The following is a 21,458-nucleotide window of genomic DNA, read 5'->3' on the forward strand; positions in this document are numbered from 1 at the left end:
TCCGTCGTGGGTTTCGTCGTCTCAGCCTGTTTTTCCAGAATTAAAATCTGCTGCTCAAAACGGTCGATCTTTTTTTTGGTACTTTATTATAATAATTCCTCGTGTCCATTGAAACTTGGAACTAAAATATTATGTTGATATTTTGTTAAAAAATAAAAGAACGAGAAGAAAAAAAGTGTAAAAATTATTGAGATTCTATTCTTAATAATATGGAGATATAATTTGGGTAATTGCGTCTCCTATTTATAGAGAAAGAAAATCTTATTTCATAAGAATTTTTTAATTTTTTTTAAGGAAATCTTGTTATACAAGGAAAATGTATTAAAATTTATGCAAATAATTCAATTTTAATTGAAAAACTCCATAAGGAAAAAGTATTAAATTTCAAAAAATATTATTCCGTAGTGAAAAGATATTAAAATGTAAGGAAATAGTTCAATTTTAATTGGAAAAAAATAATTAGTGTTGGAGGGGATTGACCTTGGGTCTTTGGAGGGGTTCATAACGAAATCAACAAACACACTACTAAATGTTTATGCTAAAAGTACGCATGTTTTTTAATTAATTAAACTTAAGAAGTCAAAAATATTAAAGAAAAATCAAAAGGGGGATCAGACCCGAGCAAAGTGTAGTGATGCGGCAGCTATTGCCAACTCCATTACGTCTCACTTAGTCATTTTACGGGGTTCAACTTTTATATATACAAATATTAATTCAAAATTATATGTGTATATATAGTGTTTTTCTTTTCGACAAAGAGTGTCCAATGAAGGGTGTCCAATGGAGCCTACGTGGCTCCGCCCCTGTAAGTAGTGTCTAATTAACTCACATACTTAACATGGACCACTTGTTTAATATTATTTTTCTTTATTCTTCTGTTAATTAGTATTGTATAATCAGTTCAAATACTTAACATACTTATTAAACTTTTATTGTTTGACTTACCTATTAGAATGACACATTCGAATTTTTTTCTCCTTTATTCCTAATGTGAGTACTAACTAATGTGACTAACTTATATGATTCACTAACTTAACTGATGTAACTTACATATTAATATGAGAACTTAGTAACTAACCTTAAACCAATGTGAGTACTTACCTTATTTGTTTGACTGTTACTTTTTATTGTTTGTCCTTTATTCCTAATGTAACTACGAACTAACGTAATGTAACTTATACCAATGTGAGTACTTATTACTTAGCAGTGGCGTAGACAGAAATTTCATTAAGGGTGTCCAAATTTTTGATAATATATTTTAAAAAATAAAATGATAATTTAAACTACAAAAATAAAATAATCATGTTAAGCAATATTTAGATAAGTCGAATTGTTTTGGTACTTTATTATAATAATGTAAAATTAACATCTCACACACATTTAAGAGGATAAATATCAAGTTTTTATCATACTTTTTACAAATAAATTACTTATAGCATATTATTATCATCTTATAACACATCAATTAATAATATATTAATTAAAAAATATTTAAAAATAAATTATTTATAGCATATTATGATCAAATTCTATCATATTAACTAATAATATATTAATAAAAAAATTATTTTATTATTTAACTAATAATTATTATGTTTAAATAATTACTTTCATTTATTCACTTACCTTTTATCAACAAAACCTTTTAAATTCTTATTGATTAATCAATTGCCTTTAAAAGTTTTTAATACATATAATAAATTATTAAATACTAATCAATTAACTTTTAATGTTTATAATATAAATAATAAATTATTATTTATTGAATATTAATTAAACTTAATATTATATAGTTACCTTCTCAAAAATAAAATCTAAAAATTAGGGATTTGATTTTAAATAATTTCATATTATATGGTTACCTTATAACTACCCAACTCCATATCAACCAATACACTTTTATCTTCCCCCAATACACTCAACCTCTCCCCATGCGTGAAGTTATTTAATATTCCCCAAAAATCGTGCCTCAATCATCACTTCAAATAAAAAAATGCAGCCACTTTGTCATCTTTCTCAAATCCACATCTTCCCCAAAATCTCTCTTTTCAGTTCATCCAAAAACACAAACTAAAATCTCAAATCCGTTTCACGTTAATTTTATACACAATGTCGAAGAAAGGTAGTGAATATCCAAGGAAAACTAAAATATTGGTCGATGAGGAAGACGACTTTCATGCTCCTTCATTCGATATATTGTCAATCTCAAACTCAGAAATCGAAGGAAAAAAATCAAAGAGGCAAGAAGAGTAAAGGAAAAGAAATTGTAACATCGTCAGAATCTGACTCTGACTTTGTTGATGTAGTAAAAAATACAAAGTCGAAAAAATTAAAAGGTGTTGAAATTGATCGTTCAACAACGAAGTCTTCAAAAAAAAGATACACAGATTCTAGAAAAAAATAAAACAAAAAAAGTTGATAATGTTAGTAAAAAGTTTATTTCAAAATTGAATTTAAAATGTGTTGTTTTATTTTTTTATATATATTATTTGTCAATAGTGTACGAAATGAATTTTGTGTGATTTTTATATCAATTGAGTATTATTTTATTTTTTCAAAAGTCACAGATTTTTATTGAAATCAAATATATATTTTATTATTATATGAATTGTTTATGAATTGTGGCATATAGTTGTATAAATTGGTATTGACATGTGGCATATAGTTGTATAGATTGGTATTGAAATGTGGCATTTAGTTGTATGAATTTTGTATGAACTATAGGGTATAAGTGTATGAATTGTGTATGAAATTTTGATATAAAGTTGTATGCATTGTGGATGAAACTGTGTCACGACCCAAAATCGGGCCGCGACTGGCACCCACACTTACCCTCCTATGTGAGCGAACCAAACAATCTAAACCTTAACATTTCAATATAATATCAACAGAAAGTAATGCGGAAGACTTAAACTCATTAATAAAATCAATAACTATTATTATCCCCAAAGTCTGGAAGTCATCACCACAAGAACATCTATGATCAAATTACTAAACTAAGAGTATTCTAAGAAGCTAAAACAAATAAAAGCTAGTCCATGCCGGAACTTCAAGGCATCAAGACATGAAGAGGAAGATCCAGTCCAAGCTAGAAGCATTAGCTCACCCTGATATCCGGAATGATGAAGACTGGCTAGAGTTGCGGTTGAGTTGAAGACGATGGCACGTTTGCTGCACTCCACAAATAACAAAGAAAAAAAACAAAAAAGTAGGGGGTCAGTACAAACATAAGTACTGAGTAGGTATCATCGGCCAACTCAAAATAAAAAATAGTATATATCAGATAATATCATAAAATCAACTAATATCCTTAGCATGCAACATTTACAATTACCATAACCCTTGGTTACAACACCAAGCCCATCAATGAGGACTCACGCCTCCTCATCATACTCATTTGGGAATTCGGTTCATTAGATTGAATATATTAATATCTTTCAAGATTCATTTTTTTTCCCTCGTGTCGGTACGTGACACTCCGCTCCTCAATATACTATCCTGGTGTCGGAACGTGACACTCCGATCCTCGTTCTATCCTGGTGTCGGAACGTGACACCCGATCCATATTCTACCCTGGTAACGGAACATGGCACCCGATCCATATACTGTCCTGGTGTCGGAACGTGACACCCGATCCATATACTATCCTGGTGTCGGAACGTGACACCCGATCCATATACTATCCTGGTACCTGAACGTGACACCGGATCCATATTCTATCCTGGTGTCGAAACGTGACACTCCGATCCTCATATACTATCCTGGTACCGGAACGTGGCACCCGATCCCCTAATCTCACTACTTTCGTTCGTCAAGCCTTCTTTTATACCAAGACATCATCATTAACAAAGTAGATTAGGGTTATCTTTAAATATTTAGGATTCAATAGCTTCATCATGCTTATTATATCACAATTACATAATCACATTCATGCAAGCATACAATTAAGCATATAGAAGGGTTTACAATACTACCAATACATATCATTCGCTATTAGGAGTTTTGCTACGAATAGCATAAAAACCATAACCTACCTCCACCGAAGATTAGAAATCGAGCAAGCAATTTCCCAAAGCTTTGTTCTTCTTCTCTCCCTGTTCGTTAGTTCAACTTTCTCTCTCTTTCTCTTGTTCTTTCTATTTTCTTTATTCAAACCCTCTTTCTTTTACCCTAATTAGTATATAATTAAGAATAAAAGATGGCAATAATAACCCACTAATTAACTTAAGGTTACCTTTTTTAACCCCCAAGTAATTAGACTTATTAACATTAACCCGCTAACTTTATAATTAAAGCAGGAATAGTCAAAAACGCCCCTTAAAACGTATAAAGAAATCCGACCCAGACTGGGATTACACAGTCTGTGACGGCCCGTCGCGCCTACGACGGTCCGTCCTGCTGCTCCATCACAGACTTCAGAGACTCAATTTCTCTGAAGGGTCTGTGACGGTCCGTCGTACCTACGACAGTCCGTCCTGCACTTCCGTCACGAAGTTTAGAGAATCGTTCCCTGTACCAAATTCTCAAGAGTTGAAGTGTTTTGAAACGGTAGATCACGACGGTTCGTCGTGCCTGTGACGGTCCGTCCTGCAGGTCCGTCACAGAGTTCAGAGAGTCGATTTCAGCACCCAAATTTCAGAATTTCTAAGTGTTTTGGAACGAGACACTCTCGATGGTTCATCAAGCCCATGACGTTCCGTCGTGGGTTCCGTCATCGCAACCTGTTTTTCCAGAAATAATATCTGCTGCTCAAAACGACTAAACAGGTCGTTACACACTGTAGTATTAATATTGTATTCTTTGTTCGAATACCGTTTGAAGTTTTTGTATGGTTTATGTATGAAATGATTTGTGGTATATAGTTGTATGATTTTTCATATATAGTTTATAGTATATAAAAAGTAATAATTCAGTTTTACAAATTTTATAGGAGAAGAAAGTTCAAACATATTTATCTTCATGTATCAACATGAATGTGTTCGCTGATTTGTTGACATTCCTCGGTCAAGATAAGTTCCAACAATTTTTACAAGAAACCCCATTTGGATATTTTTATGATTTACATAACATAAAAATCCAATGTCAATTGTTGTGCGATATTTTTCTTCTTGAATCTGAAAATGACAGGGATGACATGTTCATTATCAATGTAAATGGTACAGGGTCACATTTTGGATAAAAGATTTTATTGTTGTAACCGGTCTAAAATCTTGTACAATTTCTTATTTTGTTTCTGATCCATCTGTTCCAAATAGACTAATTGCAGAAAATTTCAAAGACATGGACAAAGTCCCAAAATCAAATTTTCACAACAAGCTTTAATTGAAAATCTTTTAGGAAGAAGGTGATCGTTTAAAAATTGAAATTATGTACTTCATTTCGTCATTCCTTACGGCATTAGACCCTTCAAAAACAATCATTCTCAGACTATATTTTGATTTAGTAGAATCTGACCGGTATGCCACATTTCCATGGGTGAATGAGTGTTTTAATTCAAAACTTAAAGCGTGAAGTCAAAAATTCAAAAAAACTCCTTCGTCATATATCATTGCAGGTATGGTTTTATGAGTGTTGTCACCTATTTGATAACACAATTTTTATCCATGCTTCAGATTGCACATCGCGTATCTTGAACTGGAAGACAACAAATGACTTTATTTTTTATGATTTGAAGAAAATGATTGTCAGAACACATGGCAATCGGGTAAATTTTTATTGAATGTAATTAAATTAATTATAAATAATTGCATATTCTGATATTTTTATATTATATAGCATAAATTATGAAATATGATTTTTTCTGAAGAAGAGTTAACTGTCATGGATGAGACCATTTTAAATTAGTCTCCCACTCACCAAGATTCTGAAGAGCAAGGAACATCGGTAAAGCAGGCGTAGAAGTTGAAGGAAAATACGTTGACTTGAAAGCATACAAATGAAAATTTACGAATAAATTTTTTTAAATATTTATACATATCAAAATTATTACTATGTTATGAACAAGTTAAGGTGGAATTGAAAGAGCTCAAAGATAATGTTAGTTAAAATCACATTTAAATTTAATTCTATAATCATTATATGTTTTATTTTTATTATGCTAATATTGTATTTTTCATACATATAAAGGGTTGACAAGCACATGATTGAAATAAAAAATTACGTTGATAATTCGACTAAGCTGATAATTTAAGAAATTAGATTGTCAAAAGGTCAACAACGGGAATGTAATAAAGTTTGTAATGTGTATGTATGAAAAGTGTATACTTATTGTATGAATTAATCTATTATTTTTTAAAGTAAACATAATGTTTTTACAGTTTTAAGTTTTTTTATTTAAATTAATTAGGATGATGTCACTCAAAATGTTGCACAGTACGAATAGATTAGATTGTTAAGTGGTCAACCAATATCGATGCACAACAACGGGTACGTATACAACTGTGTAAAGTTATGTATGAAAACTATATAATTGTTATGTGAATTCATAAATTACCTTTATAAAAAAGAGACTGTGTTTATAGTTTTAACAGATTTTTAATTTAGGATGATGCAACTTCAAATGTTGCACACTCTGAAGAGATTAGAATGTCAAGAGGTCAATCAACTTTTGATGCACAAGAATGGGTATGTATCAATGTGTATAAATTTATATATAAAAACTATATAATTATTGTATGAACTCATATATTAGCTTTATAATGAAGAATCTGCTTTTACATTTTTAACTGATTTTTTTAATTTAGGATTATGTAACTTCAAATATTGCACAGTCTGATAAACATTCAACTGAACAACCTTCGATTTTAATGGGTGAATACGTTCACATTTCAAACACAGATGGTCTGTTATATACAATTTTATGACACTTACGTTCTTTTATAACTTTGATTTTAGCTAACGATTTTTTTCTATTTAAAAAAAAGGTTAAAAGTCAACTGTTGAATTTTTCAATGCCGACTTACCTGGATCATCGACTTCAAAACCACCTACTTTGGATGATTACCCTGCTATTACCCTGACACAAATCATAGCACTTGATCCGATTTTAAGTACTACCACAACACCAGATGTGCAAACAAGACACAGGAATCCCGGCAAATATGAATTTTCTCCTTATATTCGACCGTCGGCAGTCGAAAGCAGTTCAAAGAAAGTTCCATTTTTTTCACAATAAGGCATCCATTCACAAGTCACAGTGGATTTGATTTTCCAGCTGATATAATTGACCATTTCAACAAATGACTTATAAAAGACGTTTCAAAAACACGTGGTAGGTATGGATATATATAAATCATATTATTTTGTTTTTTTAACAATATCAAATTTAATAAAATATTTATTGTAATATTCACAGCAAATCAGCATATATAAAGGTGAAATTACCTTTCATTGCTTGAGACAGAGTTGATGAAGTCATTATCCATGTTAATGTTTATGAGAAATGTCATTGGTTTCTTGTTGTATTCCGTATCAAGCGTAGATGTCTACATGCTTATTATTCGATGAGTGGAGGAGTTGTTCACAAAAAATTAGTGAAAGAAGATGTTGATAAACTTGCAACAATGATACCATTTTTTCTTGCAAACGACTTGATTTGTATGCAAACAATATCCCTGAATATCAAAACAAGTCTAAATCAGAACCTTCCGAAATCAAATATGAGATAGATGTTCCTCAACAAGAAGAAAGTTCCAAGTATGTAATCTCTTTATTATATCTAATTCTTATATTTAGTTAATATAAAATTTTCTAATTTGATTTTTGTTACAGTGATTGTGGTATGTGATACGCTCAAACTTACTTCTCAAATTAGAAGTAAAGCGGCCGCGTCAAGTAAATAACCCAACTAGTGTGGTTGAAACGTTCCCACGAGGAAAATAGTCTAGACTTAACTTCAACTTGTTATTACTATTGTTCGGTTGATGACTTCCTTAGAAAGTAAAAACATAAAAAGGGGGGTTCTATCTCTAAATAAGTGAAAATAAACAACGAACTTGAAAGAGACACTTAATAGCTTTTAATTTTGGGTTTTAATCAATTAATCAAAGTAACTAGGGTTTACGTGTTCCCCACAAGTTCATAACTTGATAATTCTAACTATAACAATTCTTTCCTAGTATCTTGCATGCAAAGTGATAAGTTATGTATTTCTAAATCCTTGGTCCGACATCTAGAAAATCTCACTCTGCACCTTGGTCCGGCTACGTGTGTTGCTTTCCTAACCCTTATCTTTACCTCATATTAAGCATCGTATTCGATATTTGACTAAGTTATTACCTCGTACCAATCAATACTAGCCTATTAGATAGTATACACTAAATCTATGTTAATAATTCTTTTCCTATTATGTACTTCCTTGGTCCGGCAAGTAGCATTAAGGCGAGTTCTAACGTTGATCATCCGTTAAAAAGACTTCTAAGTGAAAGAATTATTAATACATGCAAGACACTATTCTAGAATTGTTATTTTAGCTAGGGTTTATCTCATTATTTGCCTATGGTTCCCACAACCCTAGTTATGGAGTTTAGTTACTCATAGCCATAAACAAAATATTCAAATATATTAAATAAGAATTCATGTATTTACTTCAATGAGAAAGAATAAAGTCCAAAAATTTGCTTAATTAATCACAAAAAATCACTTGTAAGAATCTCCGAACATCAAACACTAATACACAAAGTCTAATAATATGATGTCTAATCTCCCAGAGTCTAACCTCAAAAACGAGGTTTTTCGAACTATTTATAAAAAATAAAAAACCTAATTAAACAAGGACTCAAATTACTGAAAATCTGCCAGAACACTGTTGGGTCGACGGACCACGCGACGGACCATCGTGGTCAGAACGGACCGTCATGGACTCCATCGTCCCATACTTGGTGCAATTTCTTCTGCTGCTTTCTTCATTCCCCTCGACGGAAAGTTTGATGGACCTTCATAGGCACAATGTTCCGTCGAGGGTCTTCATTTCAAAATACTTCAACTCTTGGAATCTGGGTACTGGGATCACTTCTCTGATCTTCACGACGAACCTGCAGGACGGACCGTCATAGCCATGACGGACAGTCACAAGCTTCGTAATCCCACACTTGGTCAGACTTCCCCATATTCCTTCAGCAGCTTCTCTACGCGGCCACCTACGGACCATCACAGACACGACGGACCGTCATAAGCTCCGTAGGTGGTCTCTTCTGCATTTTTTCGCTCAAACTCTCCGCATTCAGCTTTGGACAGATTTCCTGCAAAACAAAGAGAAACTTATATCAAAATTAGCACAAAAAGGCTTTCGGACTCACTAAACTTAAGGAAAAAGTCTTAATTATACCGTGAAACCACGATATATCAGTATGTACACCCCTCGTTTAGCTGAATATATCAGCAATGTTATTTTTGATTTGTCTGATATTGAAGTAGATGCAACATACCATCGTCAGAGGTATGCAACTTTACTTTGGCACTATGCAAAAGCAAAGAATGAAGAGGAAGCAATAAGTGACAGTGAAGTTACGTGTACAGTTGCAAGCAAGTATGGTGGACCTCGCACGCAAAAAGAACAAGTTATGGACACCACCAATTATCCCACTCCAAGAACACGAAACAGGAAATGAAAAAAGTTAAATGCACGTTTTGGATTCTTATTGAAATATTTGTTAATTTAACAATGACAATTTCTGTTATTTTTAGTGTATTTTTATAATTATTGATTTCTTTTATTTTCAATGTTTTTAACATCATAACAATTTATGTTATTTTTATTATTTTTTATAATATAACAAGTTATGAATTTCAATTTTTCTTGACAATAAATACATGTATCATAATAGTTTATTATATGCAGTATAATTCATGTATATATTTAATGTATAAACATTGTATGAATTATGAATGCCATATTGATTTACATATACATAACAAAAACCAATGAGATATATATATATATATATATATATATATATATATATATATATATATATATATATAAACATTGTACGAATATTGTATGAACAATGTATGAATAACATATAAAACACTTTATGAATGGCAGGACAGTACAATTTATTTTTATAATGTATAAACATTGTATGAATTATGAATGACATATTGAATGTTGACATATGCAACAGAAGGAAATGATATATATGAACATTCTATGAATACTGTACAAACATTATATAAATACAAGCTGAAGATTATATGAATGGCATTATAGTTCAAGGAATATTTATTATGTATAAACATTGTATGAATTATGAATGTCATATTGAACTTTGATATATGAAAAATAAACAAATAATATATATGAACATTGTATGAATACTGTATGAACATTATATGAATACAACTTGAAGATTATATGAATAGCAGTATAGTTCAATTTATATTTATTATGTATAAATATTTTATAAATTATGAATGTCATATTGTACTTTAACATATGTAACAGAAACAAATGATACACACAAACACACACACAATATATATATATATATATATATATATATATATATGATTTTTAAAAAAAATTTATATAAAACATTATATGAATACCATAAATGTTAGTGATAACTACTGCACTCAATACAACAAAACGTGTTTCTAACATTCAAAACAACATAATAACTAATTTAATATTACCAAATTATTATTTTTGCACAGGATAATTTGAACATGTCTTTCTATTGTGTCCAACCTGACGGCATCTACTGCAAGTCATTTTCGTTCTTCTGAATTTCAGGTCAGCAAACCCCTTCCATCTTTCAAATGTTGGTATACCAGTTGTTCTCTTTGGACCTGGTGGCAGCATTTTAGGCTCTGAAACATAAATTGATATATCCCATGTACTCTCACTTGGGATAGGCTCGACAGGAATGGCATAAGCATCTATGAAATTCTTCAAGCTATAAAAAGGAGAACATAAATCTGATTCATGCAATTTTCTGTATCTGAGAACTGCAATTACATGACCACATGGTATCTCATAATATTGAAATATCCCACAACTACACATCCTTGTGTTCAAGTTTACAATGTACTTCTTTGCTCCTTCAGCTACAGCATGCAGATCAATTGTTGAAGGTATCACCTAATTAAAAGTTAAAATGTATTATTGCTAATATACAATCAACTAAATATTGGTAACTAAATTACAATTATATGTTATTCAATATAGTAAAATACATACCCCCATATTGTAAAACATAGCAATACTTTTCTGTAGATAATGATTATATTTTTTGTTAGATCAGATGTTGTCTTATCAGCCTCCTCATTGTACTTGTGAATCCACCTCTGAATTGTTACCCTTATAAATTCAAGAAGTGAAATTACATGCAACCTCCTTGCTAACCTGTTAACATTATTCAATGACTCGGCGATGTTTGAAGTCATGGTCCATGTGCGCTTACAATTCGAGTAAGCTCTTGACAAATTTGCTATAACCAATATCAAACAAGTATGGTCATATGCGTGTATCTATCTAGTCTATTCTTCCCATAATTTTCTCAAACTGTTGTTTTGTATAAAATTTTGCCAATTTTAAAAACAAAATCTTCAAATCTTCAGTATTTCTATTGAAATTCTTCACCACATTTACTGACAGATGTCATATGCATGCATAATGTTCGGGTTCGGGATATACAGTAGCAGTCCCTTTCCATATGCTTTCATTTCTATCCGACATAAAACACATGTTTTGTCTAACTCCATATGATTCCTTAAATTGTTCAAAAAACCAAGACCATGAAGCATCATTTTCAAAATCCGTTATCACATACGCCAAAGGAAGTATATGACCTGATAAATTTTTTATAAAAATAACATCCAAATCAAATACAATTTGTAAAATAATTTATTATATTACTTAATCGAAAAATTAAATAGGATCAAAAAATACCTCCCGGATCCATTGTGCCTGCAGTTAAAATTGTACCACCATACGAACATTTTAATCCCGCCCCATCAACAACTACAATTGGCTTATGATACTTTCAACCTCTAATACAAGCTTCTAATGCAACAAATGCATATAAGATCTTATCACATTCTTTCCTGTAAAAACCTTAAAATGAATAGGATCAAGACTTACGATGTCAAGAATGCTTGCGATTAAACCAAGGTTTACACGAATTGATACGCATAGAAAAAGGCATTAGAACCCTTACTACGATCAAGTCAACTAACTTAGGGAGTTAGTTTGGCTTGGAAAGGTTTGAACCAACCAAGTAAGGCTCGCAAAAATGAAGATTTAATCGAAGGAGTCTTTACCGTACTTTAAAGAGGAAATCTTATGTTTTGAGGGTCCAGGGGTAAAATGAACATTTCCAGGCCAAGGGTAATATTGTAATTACCCTGAGGAATAATTAATTAATTTGATTAAAATATCTTTCAAATTTGGGGCGACCCAGAGTGACCCATTTTGCAAATGAGTTGCCACTCGGGTTCGAGCCCCACTAGGAGCAAGGAATTGATGATTTAATCATCAATTAAAATCTATTCATTAAGGGTAAAATGGTCCTTTCACGTATCAATTAAAATAAATTAGATTTTATTAAGTTAATTAAATTCTTTTTTGACTAAGTCTTGAATTTAGTCTCCTAATCCTAATAACTCTCTCTCCCTCACGTTTCTCAACTATCTCTCATGTTCTCAATCTCTCTCTCACACACACGTTATTCTGCCAAACACAACAAAAACCAAAAATTACATCAAGAGTTCTTCACACTTGAAGTACTCACAAGAATTTTTAAGTAAAAGACAAAGTAATCAAAACGTCAAGGCTAAGAGAGGTTCGTCTAGTGGGGTGTACGTTGAAGTGAATTTGACGTGGTTTGGAGGAGTTTCCGTGCAGAAGCTTCGCACTTGAACAACATAAAAAGGTATGGGTTTTCTTTCCTATAATTCTTTCTCCAAGAGTACTTTCCTTCTAACTTTTCTCAAGCTTTTGAAAACTAAGGTTGTTCCCCTTTTTATATCCTTGTCCTTAGCCCCCAAACGAATTCGTAGGATGGGTATGTTGTTCTCCTAGACTTAGGAATGATTGACGTATTTATATTAAGTGTGAACATGTTTTATGTGAGGGAAATTACGAAAACGATATTCGAAGTGTAACAAAAAATTGGTGTTGTGTGTACATCGTGGGTTGTGGCTTTAGCCACTTTTTTGGGGTCAAATATTCATGTGTTTTTGGTGTATTTTTATGTGTGTAATGTGTGTGCAATGTGGTGTTCATTATAATGAAAAATGTTAGGTTGAATCACACTCTTTTAGCTAAGTAAACTCAAGAAAGAGGTGACTAAAAAGGAGTGAAGAATGATAATAAAAATAATTCCAGATTGCATACTCTCCCATAAGGTTAAATTCTCGGTTTTTAAAAAGGAAAAAAAATAAGTGAGGTCAATGGGAATTAAACCCAAAACCTCACATGTTGAAAAGGCTGAAAAATAAGAGAAAAACGTGAAGAAGATAAGGGGAATCAAATCCCTTAGCTACTGGTTTTGTGAGGCAAAAAAAATGGAAAATAAAGGCTGGGGGATTCGATCCTAACTCCTGTTTTCGCAAAAAATTTAAAGGAAATGGGGCTAGTGAGAATCGAACTCGCGACCTATGGGGAGGAGATAAGAAAAAAATTAAGTAAACAAGTAAATGGGAGGCGTGGGATTCGAACCCACGACCTCCTAGTACGCGCGAAGGGAGAGGAAATAATGAAAAAAGAAAATGTGAGGTGTGGGGAATCGATCCCACAACCTCTGTGCCACATGCCCATTTAAATAAAATAAAGATACAGGGGTTGTGAGGGTTCGAATCGACCACCTCACAGTCTCCTCAGCGAATTTTTTAAAAGAAGTAAGGGAGGATGTGGGGGTTCAAACCCACAACCTCCCTATTGTAGCGAATTTAACTCTAAAAATCAAAGGGGTTGTGGGGACTCGAACCCCCAACCACTCGGTTATCTAAGTGAATTTAAAATAGAAAATTAATCCTTCAATGTAATTGTTGAGATTTCATATAGATTTCTAGTGTTATGAATATTAGAAACCAAATTAATGAAAAATATAAATGATATCGAAGTGATCCAAGATTTGGTTTCCCTTGGCCTAATTTCCGTATTGATGCAAAAGTCATACGTGAGTAAAATATCCAAGAATAATGCAATCTACTTAGATCAAAAATTAATATCTTGGCATATACACAAGATACATAAGTCTTGTACTACATAATCTTAGGAAAGTAATAATCACTTAGCAAACTACGAATAAAGCCCCATGGCTTGTATGTATAGACACATAAGTCTAACATATGTTCAAAAATAAGTGAACCTAAGATTATGTAATGAAACGATGAACCCTAGAAGGGTTAAGTATGAGTGTAAGATACACTAAGTGGCCAAGTGCATTGGCATATGATGAGATAAACTATGAAATGATGAAATAAGTATTCACGTAATAAGAGATGAGTAACTATGAAAAGCAAATGTGCTAATAATGAAGAATATGGTGACAACATGACATTACACAAATGAATATGATGAGAGCAATCGTAAGTGAGCCTAAATAAATGTTACCACTACGTACTCACCAAAAAAGAGTGTAAGATGTTGAAGAGATCAGTCTCTATGAACACTCTAATGAAAGTGTTAAGTTTAACACACTTAATACTAATGATGAGATGAGAATCATCCAATGATCTAGGTTGTCCTTATACTAGAAGCCATCTTCCATGACATATGAGTTGAATGTAATAGAACTTTATACTGAGCACCTATAGGCTAGCTATGAGCGGTGATGCCTTCTTTCGGGAAGAGTGAAAGTGCACATAACTCTAATGAGATGAGATTGTCCAGCTTACCGGGTATGGGTCTCCATACATCTCCTAGTCTTTGAACCTATACTGCCAATAAAGGGATCTAGCGGGGTTAAATTCCCATATACAGTAGAATGCTATTGAGTCACTTTGGTCGGTGATTCCACCTCTTTTCAGTGTGGGGGAGACACTGGATTTCATTAATATCACATGATCTATGTCTGTTAAAGTTAAATTTCCTAATGAATGAATAAGTCCAGACTCAAATGAAGCATATAAAGTAATGAATGATACCGATGGTGTTAGAATAGGATAATCAAGAGGTGAGCTAGACATAGGTAATGACATTAGGTTGTTCCTCATCATTGCACAGTGAACCCGATGAAAGTCTTAAAATACATCCTAGGTATAGTTCGTGTTCACACTGGCCTATGAATGAAATGAAATGAAGTACGTATGAAAGGATGAAGCAGACTTTGTGTTTGCTAATGAAGGCTCCCTAGCTGAGGTCCCATATGTTGAGCCCTCATTTTGGAAAGTCTTAATGTCAAGTCCATGACTTCCAAGCTCTCATGGCATATGAATGAATGATATGAAATAAGCTATGTCTTATATATTATGTGCTATGATATGTACTATATGAAGATGTTACGTGTTGTGTGAAATATGATACTTATGATGATGCATGTTACTCTCATATCATGATCTTTCTAATCCAATTTGGAAAGTTCACTAACTTTCCTAATCTCGATTTGGCAAGTCTACTTACTTGACTTCCAAAAATCATATTGTTAGGAAAGAGCTATTCTTTCTCATGCATGTCTGTGGTGTGTGCTTGCATATACCCATACTCAGTACAAGTGCGTACTAACCCTATACAAACTTTACTATTTTAGGTGTAGGCACAAGTGTACGATAGAGATACAAGATTATCATTGCAGTTATCCAGACGTTTAGCATTCATCCGTCTTTCGTAGGTCCTAATGCTTTCGAGGATGCTACTGTTTTATATTCTATCTTAGTTTTAGAGTTGAGCTAGTGGAGCATATTCCATAAGCGTTTGTTTCCTGTTTTAATTCAGACTATGTATTGGTGCCATTTTTTCAATTATACACTTAATAAGAATTGGATTGTTTCTTTCATTTGCTTATATCTTAATGTTAGATGGTTGATGGTAAACAATTACGTATTAATGAGAATATTTTTTATAAGTATGTTAAAAAACAAAAAGTTTCAAATTTTCCGCTAAAATTAACCTATTAAAGCAAGAATGATGTAAGTAGGCTTGTCTGCGACCTTTGAGAGGGGTCTCACCTGGGATCTAGATTCTGGTTGTAAAAAAGTTGGTATCAGAACACTAGGTTAAATTCCGAGAATAATGAGTTCACATCAACCACATTGGGTAGTTTCTAAATCATGGTAGTTAAGTGCACCACTATCCTAAATAAGAGACTGCATGATTCTTAGGAAAAATTTCCCTTCTTCTAATCTTATTTCTTAATGTCTGAGTTGTTTGTGTTATCAGATTGTCTAACATCAACCCATATTGTTTTTTAGAGAATGAACCCTAGGAGGAATATTGGCAAAGCAGGAGGGGGGCAACTGCTGTGGGCAATCGAGTTCCACCCCAGGCCTCATCTGAAGGGATGTTTGGCCCATATGGCACAGGCCATCACGATGCAGGCTCAGGCTATGATATCCTTAGTCAACTGATAGTATGTTCAGAGAGAGAACCCACCGATTCGCAGCATGGTTAACATACTACGAGATTTCACGGGGAGGAACCCTAGCATATTCACAGGGGCTAAGACATCGGAGGATCCTCAAGAGTTTGTAGATGAGGTGCATAAGATCTTGGTGGCTATGGGGCCCACTGATATTGAGAAGGCTGAGTTGGATTCCTACCAGCTCAAGGACATTGCACAGACTTGGTGCAAGATATGGCAAGATAGTCGTGATTTAGGTAGATTTTCACTCACATGGGATTCGTTCAAGACAACATTTCTGGAAAGATTCTTCCTCAAAAAGATGAGGGAGGGCAAGGTTGAGGAGTTCATCAACCTTAAACAAGGTTCTGTGACGGTCAGGGACTATTCCCTGAAGTTTGTTAAGCTATCAAGGTATGTTAATTTCCCTAGTATTTAATAGCATGAATGGGCTGAATACTGAACTCTGTTGAAATCATCCAGGTATGCTACTTCCCTGGTTTTTTACACCAGGGATGAGATGAGCAGGTTCCTCACAAGTTTTAATGGAGACCTGGAGGAGAAGTGTCGATCTACGATGCTCCATGATAATATGGATCATTCCAAGTTGATGATGCATCTCCATCAAGTAGAGGATAGCCGTAGAAAAAGGTGTGTCCATGATGTTAGGAATCCTAGGCCTCAAGATCGCAATTACCATTCATGGAGGCCACAGAAATAATTTTGGCGTCCATGAGAAGCCAGGGTTCAAAAAGTGGCAATAGAGTTATGGGAATTCAAATCCTCAGAGGGGTGCTACACCTAAAGAAGGCAGGCTTGAGCCCAAGAAGGGCAATGGAGGTGAGATGCAGCTTCCTAAGAAAAATTGTGCTAATTGTGGCCGAGCTGACAGTGGAGAGTGCAGAGAAGGCACAAATATCTGCTTCGGTTGTGGTAAGAGTGGACACATGATTAGAGACTGTCCACAGAACAGAGGTCATGCCTGAGGTAATTCTCAGCCTAGGCCTAACCCACAGGGTGCAGCAGCAGTTGAGCCTCCCAAGAAGAACAAATTATATGCCCTGAAAGGAAGGGAGGAGCAGGAGAAGTCAGCTGATGTGGTCACAGGTAAGCTGCAAGTATTCTCAACTTTTGTTTATGCTTTAATTGAACCAGGGTCTACGCTTTCCTTTGTGACTCTCCTGTTTGCCCTTACTTTTGAAATACCACCTAAAATTCTACATGATCCTATAGTTGTTAGTACTCCTTTAAGAGAAAAATGTAAGAACTTATAGGGTATACATGGATTGCCCAATGTTTGTAAGTGGTAAGACTGTGTGTGAAAACTTGGTTGAGTTACCCATGCATGATTTTGATCTTATTATTGGAATGGACTAGCTTAACAGTTGTTATGCTTGCATGGAGTCCCTAATGAAGAGGAGTTAGTTTTGGAGGGGTACAATTCGACTCGTCTTAATCCCATGATTTCAAATCTAAAGGCCAATAAAATGATGTCCAAGGGGTAACTATGTCATCTTGTGAGTGTTAATGATTTAGATCATGACACTTCTTCCATAGAATCAGTGCATATAGTGAATAAGTTCCTAGATGTGTTTCCTCAAGATTTGCCTTGAGTTCCTCCCCTTCGAGAGATCGACTTTTGGTATTGACTTAGAACCCAATACTAAACCAATCTCAATTCCTCCTTACCGAATGTCTCCAGCAGAACTCAAAGAGTTGAAGTTGCAGTTAAAAGACCTCACTTATAAGGGTTTCATTCACCCGAGCATATCCCCTTGGGGCGCTCCAGTGTTGTTTGTAAAGAAGAAATATGGGACCCTTAGAATGTGTATCGATTATCGGTGGCTCAACAAAGTGACTATAAAGAATAAGTATCCACTCCCTAGAATAGATGATTTGTTCGATCAGCTTCAAGGTTCTAGTTTATTCTCTAAGATTGATCTTCATTCAGGATATCATCATCTTAGGGTTAGAGAGGGAGATGTCCCAAAGACAGCCTTTCGTACCCATTATGGTCATTATGAGTTCTTGGTTATGTCATTTGGTCTCACGAATTCACCTGCTGCATTTATGGATCTCATTAATAGAGTCTTCCATGAATATCTTGACTCTCTCGTCATAGTATTCATTGATGACTTTCTCATCAACTCTAAGACCAAGGAATAGCATGAACAACATTTGACAATAACCTTGCAGGTACTTGGACGTCATCAGTTTTATGCAAAATTCAGCAAGTGTGAATTTTGGTTGAATCACTGACCTTTCTGGGTCATGTTGTGTTCGATCAAGGTGTAGAGGTGAACCCCAGGAAGACTGAAGCTGTTAAGAACTGGACAAAGCCCCTTACTCCCATTGATATCCATAGCATTATGGGATTGGCTGGTTACTACCGCAAGTTTGTGGAGGGATTTTCTTCCATTGCTGCCCCACTTATAGCATTGACGAAGAAGAAATCCATGTTTGAATGGACGGAGACTTGATAGAAGAGTTTCCAGGAGCTCAAGGACAGACTTACTTCAGCCCCAGAGCTTACTCTACCCAAGTGTGGTGAGAATTACATGGGTTATTGTGATGCATCTGGGGTTGGTTTGGGTTGTGTTCTAATGCAGGCTGGCAAGGTGATAGCCTATGCTTCCAGACAGCTCAAGGTTCATGATAAGAATCATCTCACTCATGACCTGAAGTTGGCAGTTGTGGTGTTTGCACTGAAGCTGTGGAGGCATTATCTGTATGGAGTGCACGTTGATGTGTTCACAGACCATAAGAGTCTCCAGTACGTGTTCACACAGAGGGAGTTGAATTTACGTCAGCGGAGATGGTTGGAGTTGTTGAAGGATTATGACATGAATGTGCACTACCATCTAGGTAAGTCAATATTGTTGTTGATGTTTTGAGTAGGATGAACTTGGGAAGCACAGCCCACGTTGAGGATGAGAACAAGGAGCTGGTGAAGAGGTACACAGACTGGCCAGACTGGATCTGCGATTGGTTGGCTCTACTAGAGGGGATGTTTCAGTTCAACCTCGTTCTGAATCATCCTTGGTAGTTGAAGTCCAGAAGCGTCAACATCTTGATCCCTTGTTGACGGAGCTGAAGGACTCAGTGTTGTTAAAAATTAATGAGTCTTTCGCTTTGGGAGGGGATGGCATACTTAGATACCAGGACAGGCAGTGTGTACCAGATGTTGATGATTTGCGAACTAGGATTGTGGCAGAGGCCCATGGTTCTAGACATTCCATACATGCAGGTTCCACCAAAATGTATCATGATCTTAAGTAGATTTATTAGTGGGATGGCATGAAGAAGGACATTGCCGAGTATGTGGCTAAGTTTCCTAATTGTCAGCAGGTTAAGGAAGAGCATCTTAAGCCCGGTGATCTGACTCATATTGTTGAGGTTCCGACTTAGAAGTGGGAGGCCATTAATATGGACTTCGTGGTTGGTGTTCAGAGGACTAGGAGGCAGCATGACTCCATATGGGTTATTGGGGACAGATTCACTATGTCTGCCCACTTTATCCCTATAAAGTCTACTTAAAGAGCCGGGGATTATGCGAGACTCTACATCGATGAGATTGTGAGATGGCATGGGATTCCTTTGCCTATCATTTCAGATAAAGGAGTTCAGTTTACTTCATATTTCGGGAGATCTTTCCAGAAAATCTTGGGAACGCAGGTAAAGCTTAGCACTGCCTTTCATCCTCAGACAGATGGGCAGGAAGAGCACACCATTCAGACATTAGAAGACATGTTCAGAGTGTGTGTGATTGACTTCAGAGGTAACTGGGATGTCCATCTGCCTTTGATAGAGTTTTTGTATAATAATAGCTATCACTCCAGCATTGGGATGGCACTATTTGAGGCACTGTATGGTAGGAGGTGTAGATCTCCAATGTGGTGGTTCGAGGTTGGAAATTCATCCATTTTGGGTCAGTAGATCATTCTGGAGGCCTTAGAGAAGGTCAGAGTGATTAGGGATAGGTTGACTATTGCTTATAGGCGGCAAAAGTCATATGCTAGTAACAGAAAATGGACCTTAGAGTCTAATGTTGGTGACCAGGTTGACTTTAAGATATTTCCTATGAAAGGGGTGATGAGATTTTGTAGAAAAGGGAAGCAAAGTCAAAGCTATGTTGAGCCATATGAAATTCTACAGCATTTGGGTGAGGTGTACTATGAGTTAGCATTGCCTGCGGAGCGAGCTTCTATTCATCTAGTCTTTCATGTCTCTATGTTGAAAAAATGCTAGGTGATCCAGCATCAATCATACATGTTGAAGGTTTCAGAGTTGGTGAACACTTGTCTTATGAGGAGGTACCTGTTGAGATCTTAGACAAACATGTTAAGCAGGTGAGGAACAAGGAGATTTCCACAGTGAAGGTATTGTGGAGAAATCATCTTGTTGAGGGTGCTACGTGGGAGGCTGAGGCCAACATGAGATCCCGCTACCCTCATCTTTTTAGGTCTTGAGGTTAGACTTCCTACTCTTAAGCCTATGTTTCCTTATCTCTCCGTATTTTGTTGCTATTGATTGACTATGTATGGTGATTTTATTATGACCAGACTAGCATTACGCTAAGAAGTGGTAGTTTCATTGGGGGACGAATGTTCCTAAGGGGGGGATAATGTAACAACCCTAAAAATGAATAGGATCAAGACTTAGGCTATCAAGAATGCTTGCGATTAAACCAAGTTTCACACGGACTTATACCCGTAGAACTAGACCTTAGAACCCTTACTACAATCAAGTCAACTAACTTAGGGAGTTAGTTGGGCTTGGAAAGGTTGGAACTAACCAAGTAGGCTTGCGAAAATGAAGATTTAATCGAAAGAGTCTTTACCGTACTTAAAAGAAGAAATTTTATGTTTTGAGGGTCCAGGGGTAAAATGCTCATTTTGCAGGCCAAGGGTAATATTGTAATTACCTTGAGGAATTAATTAATTAATTTAATTA

General features: G+C 34.8%; 2 protein-coding genes across 2 annotated transcripts; one reads left to right on the forward strand and one right to left on the reverse strand.

Moving 5' to 3' along the window:
* Positions 1-10,642: 10,642 nt before the first annotated feature.
* LOC138339362 (uncharacterized) lies at positions 10,643-11,906 on the reverse strand. Its single transcript, XM_069290954.1, has 3 exons — positions 11,894-11,906; positions 11,639-11,793; positions 10,643-11,083 (listed from the first exon to the last, which is right to left on the reverse strand). The coding sequence occupies exons 1-3, from the start codon at positions 11,904-11,906 to the stop codon at positions 10,643-10,645; spliced, it is 609 nt and encodes a 202-aa protein (XP_069147055.1).
* A 4,642-nt stretch (positions 11,907-16,548) lies between these two features.
* LOC138339363 (uncharacterized) lies at positions 16,549-17,226 on the forward strand. The gene is made up of 2 exons (XM_069290955.1): positions 16,549-16,919; positions 16,989-17,226. The coding sequence occupies exons 1-2, from the start codon at positions 16,549-16,551 to the stop codon at positions 17,224-17,226; spliced, it is 609 nt and encodes a 202-aa protein (XP_069147056.1).
* Positions 17,227-21,458: the final 4,232 nt, after the last annotated feature.

This window comes from Solanum lycopersicum, chromosome 11 (genome assembly GCF_036512215.1).
Source record: "Solanum lycopersicum chromosome 11, SLM_r2.1".
NCBI lineage: Eukaryota > Viridiplantae > Streptophyta > Magnoliopsida > Solanales > Solanaceae > Solanum > Solanum lycopersicum.

Bases quoted from the DNA above. Each gene is read 5' to 3' on its own strand.
- LOC138339362 (XM_069290954.1), bottom strand. The intron at 11,084-11,638 runs GTATATCCCGAA...ACTTTTAATTAG, and splicing joins TATGGAAAGGGACTGCTACT to GTGATACCTTCAACAATTGA.
- LOC138339363 (XM_069290955.1), top strand. From the start codon at position 16,549: ATGGTTAACATACTACGAGATTTCACGGGGAGGAACCCTAGCATATTC. The intron at 16,920-16,988 runs GTATGTTAATTT...GAAATCATCCAG, and splicing joins AAGTTTGTTAAGCTATCAAG to GTATGCTACTTCCCTGGTTT.